Consider the following 16,336-nt stretch of genomic DNA (forward strand, 5'->3'; position numbering starts at 1 on the left):
CCATGGAGAAACAGAAGTTGTTCAGCTTTATCTTTGCTGGTAAATGAAGTATTCAAAGCTGAGAATATATCTGCCCATTAGTGCTAGTATGGGTCCGTCCTTTATCAGAATATTGATTATAAGCAGTTTAGATGCCTGCTTTTTAAATGATGAAAAACTGAAACATTTTCACAAAGTACAACAAAAATAGTTCTCATCACAGAAAAATTAAGGAAGCTAATGATTATTGTCCTGGGGAGATTGAAGCTAAAACAGAACTTAGAGGAGGTGATGTTTTTAAAGAAATTAAATGCTGCCTCAAAAGAACAAGGAGCTCTTACAAAGATGTGTTCTCTCTGCATTGTTACACAATGTGATTCAAGAGCAAAATGAGATTAAATGGAAGCAAGAAAATTTAGTTAAGACTCTAAGGACGATTCAATATTAAAACAAGATACCTAGGGATATTGTAGATTCCATAGTCCCAGAGATCATTGAAAATGAAATAGAATGTAATTGAACTTGAGTGATTTAGGAGTACACCTTTTGGAGCCAAGGGTCAACCCCAATGACCTCCTAAGACCTCGTCCAAGTCTTTGATTCAATAACCAAGTATTCTGGCAAGTGCTGTTTTCCAGCCCTGGAAGGAATGCACTTAAACTAACTATACTTGTTCTAGCACCTCCAGATTCTTAAACAATCTTCTCTTCTGTCATCTGACTTCTTATATTCATGTATGTTTATGAAAAAAATTCGAACTATAATATTCACCTAGTCTTCCCGGCTCAGGAGCAACATTTGGATGCAAGTTAAGATACATCAGGGATTTGTGACTTTAGGTGGTAGCTTTATTGTGTTTTGCTTCTGCAAACGGGATTTTTTACCTATTTAAAACTCACCTGAGCTTTGTTCTAAATAATTTTTCCCATCCTGTTTGGGGTTGATTTTTCTGTTGTAGTTATTAATGGAATACCATGTCTGAATGGATTTTGGGGGAATAATTTAATCAATAGTATAATCAGAATGCAGAGATAGAAATATCCTCAAATCTTAGCTGCCCCACCACTAACCATTACTGCTTTAAGATACCTAGTTTGATTTGGAAAATTTATTGATCTCTTCTAAATTTTCAAGTATGGATTGGTATGTGATGATAGCCTTGCCTAGATTTCTGTAAATTCTTAATTTTTCTTATTATTACTTTTGGGACCAATAGTTTCTTTAGCTGTGGTTATCTCAGTTGGACACTTTTCCCCTTCTTTAATACAACATCCTTGCTTTTATTTACTTTTTTAAGTCTTTATTGAATTTGTTACAATATTGCTTTTGTTTTATGTTTCGGTTTTTTGGCCGCAAGGCATGTGGGATCTTAGTTCCCCGAGAGAGAGTGAACTTGCGCCCCCTGCATTGGAAGGTGAAGGTTTAGTCACTGGATCAAGAAGCAAGTCCCCCTTTGTTTTTAAGTTTCACTTTTTCTTGCACGTTTTTCAAAGACCCAGATTGTTTGGAAAAAGTTTTGTGAAGGCCAGGGCTTGCCTCGTGAGATCTTTTACAAGAAGTGAACGTATTTCTCTGTGCTTTGACGTTCCAGCTTTCCAGATCAAGTCTTTCACATCCCTGCGCTTCCTGTCGGAGCCCTCGGATGCCGTCACTATGCGCGGAGGGAACGTCCTCCTGAACTGCTCCGCGGAGTCTGACCGGGGAGTCCCCGTCATCAAGTGGAAGAAAGACGGCATCCACCTCGCCTTGGGAATGGACGAACGGAAGCAGCAACTTCCAAATGGGTCTCTGTTGATACAAAACATACTTCACTCCAGGCACCATAAGCCGGACGAGGGACTTTACCAATGCGAGGCATCTTTAGGGGATGCTGGGTCAATTGTGAGTCGGACAGCAAGAGTTGCGGTAGCAGGTGAGTGGGTGTTTCCTTTTTTTCCTCTTCCTTTTCCATCTCTTCTTTTTACTCCCGTTTTTTGAGATTGAAAAGAAATGACTAGTCTTTGAGGAAACAACGTATATTTTTAAGAAAAAGAAAAGTAATGTAAAAATATGTATGCTTATTTTCTGGTAGTCCTGGTTGATTTTTTCTCTGAATTAACTTGGAAAATAGTAGAAGAATCTCAATAGTAAAAGAATCTCAGGTTAATCTCATTAACATGACATTATGAGATTTTCCAAAACAAAATTTCATTCAAGTTGATCCAACACTTAGGTTGAAGGGAAGTGTTTTCACTAATAGAAAAAAAAATTCTAATTAATTCCATTTACAATGTCACTAATGATGAAAATGACATATGATGAAATGATGAAAATGACTCTTGTCCATCAAGTCGGTGATGCCATCCAACCACCTAACCTCAACCAGATGAGGTGGTTGGGTGGCATCACCAACTTGATGGACGTGAGTTTGAGCAAACTCCAGGAGTTGATGATGGACAGGGAAGCCTGGCGTGCTGCAGTCCATGGGGTCGCAAAGAGTCGGACACCACTAAGCAACTGAACTGAACTGAATGATGAAAAATTGGAGTTTGTGCATGTGTGTTCTTGTTTTTATTTATTTGTTTGTTTTACCTTTATTTTTTTTTAATTTTATTTTATTTTTAAACTTTACATAATTGTATTAGTTTTGCCAAATATCAAAATGAATCCATCACAGGTATACATGTGCTCCCCATCCTGAACCCTCCTCCCTCCTCCCTCCCCATACCACCCCTCTGGGTCGTCCCAGTGCACTAGCCCCAAGCATCCAGTATCGTGCATTGAACCTGGACTGGCATCTCGTTTCATACATGATATTTTACATGTTTCAATGCCATTCTCCCAAATCTTCCCACCCTCTCCCTCTCCCACAGAGTCCATAAGACTGTTAGTAAGCCAGAAGGAAAAACACCAATACAGTATACTAACGCATATATATGGAATTTAGAAAGATGATAACAATAACCCTGTGTACGAGACAGCAAAAGAGACACTGATGAATGTTTTACCTTTAAAGCAGTGGATTTTATTTTAATTATGTTGGCTACAATATGTAAATCTCTAAATGAAAAGTAAAAATTTGATTAGTGCCTCCAAATATCTTTACACTTGATAATGTATTGACTCAATAACTGAATAATAAGATGAAACGTTTTTCTTTTATATATATTTTGAAAGGTTGTAGACTTTGAAAGAAACAGTACTGAATGTTCTGTAATCCATTTGCCCTACTTATTTTAATTATTATTTTTAAACTTTTTATTTTGTATTGGGGTATAGCTGATTAACAATGTTGTGATAGTTTTGGGTGAACAGTGAAAGGGATGAAAATAACCATCCCAACTCCCTAACTATTTCTCCCCCCTTTTTCCCCCCAGCAACCATAAATTTATTCTTTAGGTCTGTGAGTCTGTTTCTATTTTGTAAGTAATTTCATTCGTATCATCTCTTTTTATATTCCACATATAAGGGGTGTCATATGGTATTTCCCTCCTCTGTATGACTTACCTCACTCAGTGTGACATCTCTGAGCCCATCCATGTTGCTGCAAATGGCATTATTTCATTCCTTTTAATGGCTGAGTGATGTTCTTTTGTATATATGTACCACATCTTCTTTATCCATTCCTCTGTTGATGGACCCCCATTTATTTTTATTAGAGGACAGCTCATAATTATTTCTTTTAAGAGTTCTGTGGGGAGAGGAGTTAAATTTTTACTCATTTCAATAATGATTCTGCTAAAAGCTGGGCTTTGGTTCTGTTTTGATTCTGTTTGTTTTTGTTTTTAATTTTGATATTAGACACAAAACAAGGCAAATGTCTCCAACCGGAAATAAATTTAGACCTTCAAGTAGGTTAACAGGTTTGAAGGGTTCCCTTAGTTGGCTCCTTTCTAACTTAACCGTCAGTTCTAGTCACTGAAGTGAATAGGCCATAATGTGGTCCTTTATACTGGTTTCCTTTCCCAGGTTGCAGGTTTTTCTATATCCAGGAAAACTAATGAGGATTCATTTTCAGCAATAAGATATGCTTGGACCGTCAGGCAGGGCCACCACTTCCCCGTGTACTCTTCTAGTGAAGATGCAAGAGAGTGAAAAATCTGGGAAAAAAAAAAAAAAGGGATTTTTGTCAGAGGATGATAAAAAAAATCAGACCTCATAGATAAACAATGAGTACGTAAATTCAGCTTCCTGCCACTCTTTTCTGACTTCTTTTCCCCACTAAGGACTCTCTTTCATATTTAGTTAGAGCAGACTCTCCTAGGGCAAAGGTGTCCCGGTAAGCAGGGTCTTCCCCTGGGGATACAGTGGTCAGCCATCCTGGTCTAACCTGGACTGACCTTCTTTTAGCACTTGAACGTACTGTATCCTGAGAACTCCTTCAGTCCCAAGTAAAGCTACAATAGTTGGTCACCTACCTAATGGTACCCCCACCTGCTTTAGCAATGCTAGACTGAAGCATGGATACAGAATCTCTCCTTTAACTCGAGAGCCATGGGAGGTGGCATCTTAATCATGGAAACTGAGGCTGTCGGCCACCTGGGATCTCTCAGGGATGAGTGCTGAAATTTGACAGGGCATAGAGTGTAGAGAGAACTGAAAGTCCAAGTTAGTGATGACTGAATAAAAAGAAAAGTGAGGGGCTTCTCTGGTGGTCCAGGGGTTAAGTCTCCGTACTGCCAACGTAAGGACGTGGGTTCAGTTCTTCGTCAGGGAACTTAAGATCCCACCTACCATGCAGTATAGCCCAAATATTTTAAAAAGTAGTAATACAGGTAAAAAGAAAAGTGGAGCAACTGCTGAAGGTTAAGTTAAAAACTGCTTTCCTGGAGTGCTCCAAATGAAGCAGAAAGGGTATAGCTTGATTTTCCCACATTTGAGAATTTTCAGACACTGAGATTCCATCTGTCAGTTGTCCACAAGACAAGGTGAAAGTGAAAGCTGCTCAGTCGTGTCCGACTCTCTGTGACTCCATGGGCTACACAGTCCATGGAATTCTCCAGGCCAGAATACTGGAGTGGGTAACCTTTCCCTTCTCTAGGTGATCTTCCCAACCCAGGGATCGAGCCCAGGTCTCCTGGCTTTGCAGGCAGATTCTTTACCGGCTGAGCCACAAGGGAAGCCCACAATATAAGGTAGCTCTGCTGATCTGAATGAATCAGGCTGGTATTTTGATGCCTCTTCTGAAAGGCACACACATACGTGCTGTTAATGAAAATATCCTGAAAATTTGTGGTTTCTGTTTCCTTTGATCTAGATCCAGTTTTGCATGTTCTGTTTCAATGGCAAGATGAAGAATAACCCCTTCCCTGTGAGATATTAAAAGAAAGTGACTTCGACTTTTGACTTTCATATTCTGTACAAGGATAGGCTGGCAGATTCAGTCACTGAGTTACAGTCTCATATTAGATTGTATCATTTCAAGGCAATAAGGCTGTTCACAGCGTTTTAAACACTTACCTTGCTTTTTGGCAACACAGCATACATCAATGTTATGTCTGCTGAGGTTAAGATTGCCGAACCACTGGAATGCACAAGGGGAATATATCTTCCCCATAATAAAGACCATGGGCCTGATTCAATCTCATTTTAAAGCATTAGCAGTCAATAAACCAGTCACTCCTAAAAGGTAACAGGTAGCTTTGCTTTAAATGAGAAAAAAAACCTGCTCTCTACCCTCAGGTGCTGTGTAGAGCCCATTTAATAGAATGCTTCTTTTCCGTTTTTGCTTTCTCGAAGTCTTTTGATAAAAAGAAATGTGGCAAATGAAATCTGCATTTAATCAATCAGCCCATTTTATGCAATGATCTTGCCATGCACCATTCGTTCTGTTTTTTAGTAACTTCTCAAGCGCTCTTTAAGCCCCTGAATGTGCGCTTAGCTGGAGAGAAAGGGAGAGTAAGAAAGAGAAGTGAAATGCTACCAGCCCATTCGGCATCCTGTTAAACATCTCAGTGTAAGGGGCTACTGACTGTCAGTATTTCTGGGAATTGTGAGTTCTATCAATAAGGAACGCCTGGGATATTAAATCTCTGTTTGAAAGCAACTTGGCCAGTGCTGGCTGAAACTTGAGACTTGTATTTGTATCCAATTAGTTCTAATCTCAGAGAAGGCAATGGCACCCCACTCCAGTACTCTTGCCTGGAAAATCCCATGGACGGAGGAGCCTGGTAGGCTGCAGTCCATGGGGTCGCAAAGAGTCAGACACTACTGAGCGACTTCACTTTCCCTTTTCACTTTCATGCACTGGAGAAGGAAATGGCAACCCACCTCAGTGTTCTTGCCTGGAGAATCCCAGCAACGGCGGAGCGTGGTGGGCTGCCATCTATGGGGTCGCACAGAGTCGGACACAACTGAAGCGACTTAGCAGCAGCAGCAGCAGCTCTAATCTAAAATGGTACAGTATTTCTCTGCCTTGTATAGAACCTTCAGATTGAGAGCACTTGGAGAGTGAAGCAGAGTCAGACTTTGTTTACGTAACTTCTCCTCCTATTCTTTTCATTCAGTACCTAAAAAGTCATTGGACTTGTTTAGTAGTTTTTCAGTAAATATTTGTTTTGCCAGCGAAGATGTGGGGCTTTCTACCATCTGTGGAGAACTTTTGGCCAATGCCGCCTTCTTCCTTTTCTTCTTCTACTTCTTTGTTATTGAACCTGATCTGGTTAGTTAGACTTGCCTGTTTGTTGTCCCTACTCTTGATGGGAAGACTTTGATTGACTGTTTGATATCAGGTGGATTGATATCTCAATAGTCTACAAGTTAATTAAGTATTAGAAGATGGACTCTACTGGAATATTCATAGGCTACTTGAGAAAATAGAAGGTGTGTGCCAGCTCCCTTGTTTCTTCCTGTAACTTCCAGGAGGAGTTTGCATCTGGGCAGGCGTGTCTTTCCTGTATCATCAGTTGTCAGCTATCTGAGCCTGTGGATTCTCCTCTGTAAATCAGACATAATAATAATCTGTCTCCTAAGGCTGTGATGCTTTCAAAGAATATCTCAGATGTAAAGCCATGGTGCAGAGTAGATTCCTGTTCAATAGCAGCAATGGTATATGTAGACTTAATAATGATTATTATTGTGTTATTACAATTACTATTACTAGGAAATGATAGTTTTCAGTATTCCCATGTGATGGTGCAAAACATATTTGGGGGAGGAGAGAAGAGAGTAATACAGGCTGCAAAACCTAAGCCATAAATAATCTCATCTTGGATCAGATATCTGCCTTTGCAGTCCATAAGGACCAACTGGCAAGACTGAATTGAGCTTCCGAAGGGTTGAATCTATGCTGTTTGTTGGCCCGCAGTGCCAAAATCAGTTTGACTACAAAATCATTTTTCAAAAGTTCATGTACCATTACGTCAGTGGAGCCAATGTGATTTGTGTTGAGTCTAGATCAAGCAATATCTGCTTGATATCTGCTGTCATTTTTGAGGGAAAAAAAAAATGCGGGGCAATCTTCTCAACCAAGCCTCCTTATTACCCTTACAACTGAAAAAGGTTCACCTAAGCTGGGTCTACTGGAGAAGGCAATGGCACCCCACTCCAGTACTCTTGCCTGGAAAATCCCACGGACAGAGGAGCCTGGTAGGCTGCAGTCCATGGGGTCGCTGGGAGTCGGACACGACTGAGCGACCTCACTTTCACTTTTCACTTTCATGCATTGGAGAAGGAAATGGTAACCCACTCCAGTGCTCTTGCCTGGAGAATCCCAGGGTCGGGGGAGCCTGGTGGGCTGCCGTCTGTGGGGTCGCACAGAGTCAGACATGACTGAAGCAACTTAGCAGCAGCAGCAGCAAGCTGGGTCTACAGGAGTTGGTCTAGATTGAGAGTTTAACATAATCTCACCTTCAAGCAAAAGAAAGAATAAATAATATGTAAGAAAACCAGATCACAATGGAACTCCTTCGGATAATCATGAAAGTACCATCTTACTCGTTTTTCCTAATTACACCACCACCACACAGCCACCATCCAAATCACCCACCTACTCACATGACCACTTGCCCATCCACTTCTCCTGCAGGGCTCTGAGAAGCTCAGTTCAGTTCAGTTCAGTTGCTCAGTCGTGTCCCACTCTTTGTGATCCCAAGGACTGCAGCACGCCAGGCTTCCCTGTCCATCACCAACTCCCAGAGCCTGATCAAACTCATGTCCATTGAGTCAGTGATGCCATCCAACCATCTCATCCTCTGTCATCCCCTTCTCCTCCTGCCTTCAATCTTTTCCAGCATCAGGGGCTTTTCCAATGAGTCAGAACTTCAGTGCTTCCTCTGCTTGTATTCACACTGTTGGGCATGAATGGGGACCCTCTCTCCTCCCCATTGTGAGAAAAATATATCCTGACCACAGGATATATTATAGAGCACTTGTGCCCAGGTAGATTCCTTTTTTGTTAATTTTTAAGCACTTACAGCTTGAATATTGAAACCATTGACTTGCTTTTTAAAATAATACTTCGCTCTTTGCACAATGCATTTATATGCATTACCTCATGATGCTCAAAAAAGTTGTGAAATATAGATACCCAAAATGACAGAGAACAAACTGAAGAGAGGTAATGACTGTCTACGGTCAGAGACTAGAATTCAGATTGTCTAACTGGCACACACTTATTCTCTTATCGTTTGCTTCTCACTGTAAGGACTGGGTTTCCCTTGTGGCTCAGCTGGTAAAGAATCCGCCTGCAGTGTGGGAGACCTGGGTTCAGTCCCTGGGTTGGGAAGGTCCCCTGGAGAAGGGAATGGCTACCCACTCCAGTATTCTGGGCTGGAGAATTCCATGACCTGTATAGCAAGAAGTAGGGTTAAGGATACTGTGAATAGTTCCCCGCTTATTCAGTCACTTATTTTTTTAATTAATAAAACTCTCAAAAATATAAACTAAGGGGAAAATAATAGTAGATTTCATTTATCCAATTATTCCCTTGAAAATGTCAATTCTTTATGGATGTAGGGGTTCAGAACAGCTCTCCCCAAGATGTGTTACTTTTGGCATATGGATTATTTTGAGCTAAAAGCGGATAGTGAAGGACAGGAAAGCCCGGTGTGCTGCAGTCCACGGGGTTGAAAAGAGTTGACACAGCTTATCGATTGAAGGACCACAGAAGAAAGCAGTGGAGATCCGCTGGGCTCAAGACAAAGTACTCTCTGTCTCTTAACAAATGAAGAATTTAAATTGGGGTTTTTTTTTCCCCAGAAAAAGAGTTATTACCAGAGATAAGTTTTATCTAAGTGGCCCCATCTACATGGCAGGACAGATATCTTATTACCAAATGTCTGCTCTTCGTATTCCTATGACTGACCCTCTTGTCCTTGGAGGCCCTGTTTCCCATCTCATTCCTTAGCTCAGGATAAAATACATACCACATTTTGCTTTTCTATCTTTGAACTTCTCATATATGTGGGCTCTCTTACATTCTCATGTATCTGGGATTTTCATATGTACAAAATTAATTATTATGTTCCCCTATTAATTGGTCTTATGTCAATTTAATTCTTAGACCATTTAGAAGAAGCTAGAAGGGTAAAGGAAAGATTTTTTCCTCTCTCTCCAGCATGGGAAAACACTGTGATTTGGATGTTTTATCATTACTATACATTAAATAATAACACAAGATAAATCTTTCCTGAAATGGAGAGAATATGTGATTTTTAAAATAAGCTTATAAATAATCTTCGTAGGGGCAAAATTTTGGTTATCTTTTATCTTGTTAAGTGGTTTTATAATTCAGGCCAAATTTGCATTTTTTTTTTCTATTTCTTGAAAATCAAGACAATAAAAGGCCAACTAAATTGCATTTACTTGAGTTGTTATTTCATTCAGGAGCATATTTTTTTTTTACTTCCTTATTACAATAGATGTTTCAAGATGCAAATTGTAGCACTCTGCTTTTAAATAACACGGGCATTATAATTAAAATTCCCCTGAGTTTAAAAAAAATAATTACTTACTTGAGGAGTTGTTTCAGTGAATTCTCTTCCAGAATGCCTCCCATTTAAATGAGTTATGAAATAATTAGTGAAAGCATATTATGGTAAGAGGAGCTAAAATTGCCTCACCAGAATGGAGCATTTTGTGAAATGATAACCTGACCTTTACGTTTTTACTTAAAAGAAAACAGGAAAGGGAGCTTGTCTTAAGAGAAGAGAGAATAAACTACATTGCCTCGGGCCAGTCAAATGTTATAGAAAGGAAACAGCAAGGGAAAAAAATGCTCATATTCCTTTTTTCTACAGAAACAAATATAAGGATCTTGCCTAGGTCAAGTTCACTCAGTGAAGCAAGTTGGAAAATGTATCCCAGTGCCCTTGAATGCTCTCAAAATTCTATTTTGGGGAAGGTTCAGATATAGAGTAAAGTTTTAGATTTTATACTGATAGGAATATTATTTATTTTCAAATGGTAAGCAGGAAAATTCATTGTTCTAACTGCATAATTCTTAATGGTCTTTATTATCTTCATTTAGCTAAATGTTCCTTTTGCTTTGTGGTTAAAACAAGGGCTAGAAAGAAAATATAAGGAAGAACTGTGGTGTTGTAAGTAATTGTTGTATGTGTGTTAATCTTATAATTTTCTTTTAGTTTTATTGCCAAATAAAACTGGAATAATCACTAATATTGTCCTAATGCCTACTTACTCACACACTCCCACACCCTCAACTTAAATAATCGCATTTTAAAGAGTAGGTTTTTAGTTGCCTCCTTCCTAAGTCAGTTAGCTGTGCAATAAAATTAGTATAGAAATATATTACTGAAAAAATATGCAGAGTAGAAAGAAATCTTCTACGTGATAAAAATTACAAAAACAAGCCTGACAGGGCTTTTTATATTAGAAACACCAACAAAATAACTTTAAACAATCTTCCAACCTTTCATTTCCTTTCCTTTGTTATGAATTCTAATTCATATGACAATGGAAATAGCTAATTATTCACTCTAAAATTCAGTATCTTAAGAGCACTTTTTTTTCATTCCACCCTTAAGCTCGTTACAGTGTGATTGTTGCTGGTGCTGTAATAAAAACCAGGAATTAATATCTAAAATAGTAATACTGTTTAGTGATACGAATATTAAATAGTAAAATAGTACAGTGGTGTGTGTTTGTGTGTGTGTGTGTGTGTGTGTGTGTTGGTCGCTTAGTTGTGTCTGACTCTTTGTGATCGAGTAAACAAAAACTCTTGAATTCTAGAAGTCCCCTTTGGAATACAAGAGGGTTTGTTGTTGTTGTTGTTGCTTTTTGATAAGTGTCAGGCTAACAAAGATAAATCAGAGAAAGTAGATAGACCAGGTGGCATCACTGTGAATCTCTGATGAAATGATGATTGATGATTCCTTTAATAAAACATTTTTACTTTTAAGCACCTATCACTGGTACTGATTTTTTTTTTCTATTAGGTTTTTATGCCTATGCTAAAGTGTATTATTTAAATTTAGTCTTACCTGAAGACCTTTGAATGAAGATACTTATATTAGATGCAGCTTTCTTCTGCAAACTAAGGAAACATTCAAACTTAGGGAATGTTCTAAAAACTAAGTTAGAAGACATCATGGAAAATCTCAGTGTATGTAGTCCCTAAATCGTCTTAGACTTTTCCCATCAAGATTCATACACAGAAATGAGAGTACTGAATACCATCAGTGAAAGCACACCTCTTTAGGAGAAGGCATGCGGTATGCTGTGCTTAGTCGCTCAGCTGTGTTCGACTCTGCAACCCATCAACTGTAACCCACCAGGTATTGCTTTTTAATGGTCCACTTTATATTTATAAGATATATATATATATTCCATATTCAGTAATCTAATTTGTTGGTCATTTATCATGTAATTGCTAAATTTACCTATTATTCAGTAGACGCGAGAATTAGGATAAATCGGAGTTGATTTCTGGTGATTTGGCAGCCATTAGTGTGCAAAAAGAAGCCATATATTCTTAATGTAGCTGTAACTTGCTTTGGACCATTATGAGTTTAGCATAAAACAAGAGCAACAAAACAATGATAAACATTTTTGATAGCAAATAAATAATCACAGTAAATCCTGAATATATTTCCTCATTTCACAATATACTGGGAATGTGTATATGCATTAATATACACACACTTACACCCAGACATATATATATATATATATGTGTATATATATACATATACACACACTCATATAGTACTATATGACATAGTATTTTCAGAGGTACATTTTGAAAGTTCTTTGGAGACTTTGTATAAAAGACAAAACCTCTTGCCTTAGTCCCAGAAGTCAGAGTGTTTTAAACTGAAAGGCAGTTTGGGAAACCTTCCCAAAGCATCTGAAAAGCAGTCTTTTTTTTTTTTTTCAATTAATTTTTCTTGTGTGTGTGTGTGAGAGGCAGTGCATAGTTCACACACTCCTTAACTGGGACTTGTCTCTAAATGCCATTCAGGTATTAAGGAACCAGCTGTAACGAGGCCCTGTAGAGCTGTGGGGCAGTGAGAATGTGATTTATAAGGAGAAATTTATATTTGGTCTTTATCCCAATAATGTCACAGGGTTCCTAAAAGCTTAGGATTTCCTAGTGGTGAGAGAGTCTTTTGCTATGTTAATGAGGTGACTTCTGAACCCCACCTCGGGATGGGGGCTTGTTGCCTGGGGAACCAAGCTTGCCAGTGAAGAGAGTGCTGGAACGTTCAGTCTTACCCCCATGACTTCTGGTAGAGGAAAGGATCTGGAGGTGGAATCGATCACTGATGTCCGTGATGTAATCAGTCCTGCCTGTGTAATGAAGCCTTCATAGAGACTCAAAAGGAGAAGAGGCCTAGCGAGTCTAGGTTGATAGCAGGTGGGGTGTTGGGCTAGAGTCATGGTCATGGTCATAGAGTCAGACTCATGGCCGTGGAAGCTCCACCGCCTTTCCGCGTGCCTTACCCTGTGCGTCTCTTCCATCTGGCTCTTCCTCAGTCGCATCCTTTCACGATAAACTGGTGATCTGGTGAGTAAAATGTTTCTCTAAGTTCTGTGAACCACTCCAGCAAATTAACTGAGCCCAAGGAGGAGGTCATTAGGAACCTCTGATTTGTACAGCCATTTAGTCAGAAGCACAGTTAACAACCTGGACTCATGACTGGCATCTGAGGTGGGCAGGCAGGGAAACCGTCTTGCAGGACCAATTCCTTAACCTGTGGAATCCAATGGCTGTCTCCTAGCAGACGGATAGGTGTCAGAATCCAGTTGGACTGTAAGGACACCCACTGATGTCCAGAAGGATGCTGCTGCTGTGGGAAATCACCTTCACACACACACGTTGGAATTAGGTTCAGGAACCCAACAGAGCTGGTCTAATTTCTAGAGGATGATAAAGTCCCAAGGTTGTATGCCTCAGAATCTAGTGAGCTCAGGTCAGTGTAATTGCATGTAAATAGTTCTATGAATAATGGTATAAGTGGGGATGTATGTGTATAAGAGAATCTGTATTCTGTCACCTATTGACTGCAAGGAGATGCAACCAGTCCATTCTGAAGGAGATCAGCCCTGGGATTTCTTTGGAAGGAATGATGCTAAAGCTGAAACTCCAGTACTTTGGCCACCTCATGCGAAGAGTTGACTCACTGGAAAAGACTCTGATACTGGGAGGGATTGGGGGCAGGAGGAAAAGGAGACGACAGAGGATGAGATGGCTGGATGGCACATTGACTCAATGGACGTGAGTCTGAGTAAACTCCGGGAGTTGGTGATGGACACGGAGGCCTGGCGTGCTGCAATTCATGGGGTTGCAAAGAGTCGGACACGACTGAGCGACTGAACTAAATTGAACTGAAATGACTGAACTGATGACCTTTAAACAATTGAATTTACCCTGTCTGTATTCTAACCTAGGTTACTCAGAGATATTTAGACATAAATACAGAGCACACACAGACATCCTTCTATTTAGTTGACTCTTCTTAGCAAAGCCTCTATGTCATATTAAAAAACAAAATTCACCTGATTAAATTTAAAGATCTAACTGGTTTTACTAAATGATTCATGAATCAAGCAACATTCCATCTAGCAGATAGGAACTCCAAAGAAGTGAACAAAATAAAAAAATTAAAAAAAGCCGTATAGGCAGAAGTGGAGGAAAAAGGAAATTTCTAACAAGGAGTGGATTGTTTCAGGCAAGGTTGTTTTCCTTTGGAGGAAGTGTGTGTTAGTTGCTCAGTCGTGTCTGAGTCATCAACCCCATGAGCTGTAGCCCACCAAGCTCCTCTGTCCATGGGATTCTCCAGGCAAGAACACTGGAGTGGGTTGCCGTTTCCTCCTCCAGGGGATCTTCCTGACCCAGGAATTGAACCCGCGTCTCTTATGTCTCCTGTGTGGCAGGCAGGTTCTTTCCCTCTAGCACCACCCGGGAAGCCCTGGGGCTCTGTTGGGCAGATGATTTTACTGATGCTGACCGAGTAATCAGAGGCACTGTTCAATGTGTGTGGTTAGCACAAGTGACGTCCTTCTAGGCCTGTTACTTTGTTTTTTGCTGTTGTTGTCTTTCTTAAAAGTAGTTTTAAATCTCTTGATTTAAAGTTATAAAAGCTGTTTGATTTGTATTCCCTCTAATTTGTTTTCCTTTTAGACACATGGATAAAAAATTTATTTTATTAAAAATATATTTGTCCTTTGTTAAATTGTAACCTGAATCTTTACTACCCTTCAAAGGGCTATTCATGAGGTTTCATTCGCTGAGATTTTTTTTTTTTTAACCTGGAACATTTCACCAACTAGGAATCTATTTAAGAAAGTGTTTTAAAGATTAATAAAGCCTATATAGCTTCAACATTAAGTTTCAGTGCTGGTTGATTTTATTAGATTGGATTTTTGTGACTCCTCTTGCAAAGAGAATTCATTTCCAAAGGCTGGAACATGACATAAAAAATAATTAGTATTTCTTTGATCTAAGCACTGCTTCCAGGGGCATCCTTTGGGTCCCACAGGGCATTGGGTAGATTATGAGCTAACATGTGGCTATTTCTTTAAGGTTTTTTCCAATTGAGTCTCAGTCCAGGAGTGGCCAAGGTTTGAAAGATGTAGTTTCAGATGAAGTAAATGTCTCCTTTAATCCTCACCCCAAACACAGATGTATTGCATAGATGTAATTTTTTTTAATTTTTATTAAGAACTAGTTCATATACCATAAAAGTCACCTTTTAAAAGTATGTAATTCATTCACTATTTGCACATTAATCACTCTTTTCTAAACCTGGAATATTTTTATCATATCCATCCCCCACCCTCCTCAGGCCCTGGCAGTCACTAACCTACAGTCTGTTTCCATTGTTTGTTTTCTATAAAAATCTTGATTTGATACTGCATTCAATCTATTAATAACAGTCATCTGGTTTCTTTCTTCTATACACTACAAACTTTTTTTTTTTTCCAGTTTGAGATAGTGAGTTTATTTCCTTCTGATATATACCCAGAAGTAGAATTGCTGGATCATATGGTAGTTCTATTTCTAAATTTTTGAAGGAACTCCAAACTGTTTTGCTCATTAAAGCAAAAGCAACAAAAGTAAAAATAAATAAGTGGAACCTATATCAAACTAAAAAGCTTCTGCACAGTAAAAGGAATGATCAACAAAATGAAAAAGGCAACCCAAGGAATGGGAGACAATATTTGCAAATCACATATCTGGTAAGGGGTTAATACCCAAAATATATAAGGGCCACATACAGCTCAATAGCCAACCCCTCCCCCCAAAAAATCCAATTAAAGATGGGCAAAGAGCTTGAATAGACATTTTCCAAAGAATACATTCAAATGGCCAATAGGTACTCGAAAAGGTGCTCAACATCACTAATCATTACAATGCAAGTCAAAACCACAATGAGATATCATCTCACACCTGTGAAAATGACTGTTAACAAAAGACAAGATAACAAGTGTTGGCAAAAATATGGAGGATAAGAACCCCTTGACAGGAATGTAAATTGGTGCACCTATTAGAAGGCAATGGCACCCCAAGCCAGTGCTTTTGCCTGGAAAATCCATGGACAGAGGAACCTGGTGGGCTGCAGTCCATGGGGTCCCGAAGAGTCGGACACGACTGAGAGACTTCACTTTTACTTTTTACTTCCATGCACCGGAGAAGGAAATGGCAACCCACTCCAGTGTTCTCGCCTGGAGAATCCCAGGGATGGTGGAGCCTGGTGGGCTGCCGTCTATGGGGTCGCACAGAGTCGGATACGACTGAAGCAACTTAGCAGCAGCAGCATTATTCAAAAATAGTTTGGAGTTCTTCTATTGCTTGTTTTTAACATAAATGAAATTATCTGATTATCCTATAAATAGTATGTCACTTGTTTTTTTCACTTAATGACATAGCTTAGCACGGTTCTGTTTGTCCTTACAGATCAGCCTCACGGTTTTT

General features: G+C 39.3%; 1 protein-coding gene across 11 annotated transcripts in view; it reads left to right on the forward strand.

Annotated features, from left to right (window-relative positions):
* The first annotated feature begins 1,263 nt into the window (after positions 1–1,263).
* DCC (DCC netrin 1 receptor) overlaps positions 1,264–16,336 on the forward strand; it is an 845,500-nt gene continuing 830,427 nt past the window's right edge. For all 11 annotated transcript variants that reach the window (XM_086372410.1, XM_086372411.1, XM_086372412.1 and 8 more), the window contains exon 1: positions 1,264–1,891. In XM_086372410.1, coding sequence (XP_086228536.1) covers positions 1,339–1,891 — 553 coding nt within the window. In that variant the 5' untranslated portion in view covers positions 1,264–1,338. The remainder of the gene's footprint in view (positions 1,892–16,336) is intronic.

Source organism: Bos grunniens, chromosome 24, assembly GCF_055505025.1.
Source record: "Bos grunniens cultivar Pamir isolate PY7600 chromosome 24, Bosgru_T2T1.0, whole genome shotgun sequence".
In the NCBI taxonomy this organism is placed as follows: domain Eukaryota; kingdom Metazoa; phylum Chordata; class Mammalia; order Artiodactyla; family Bovidae; genus Bos; species Bos grunniens.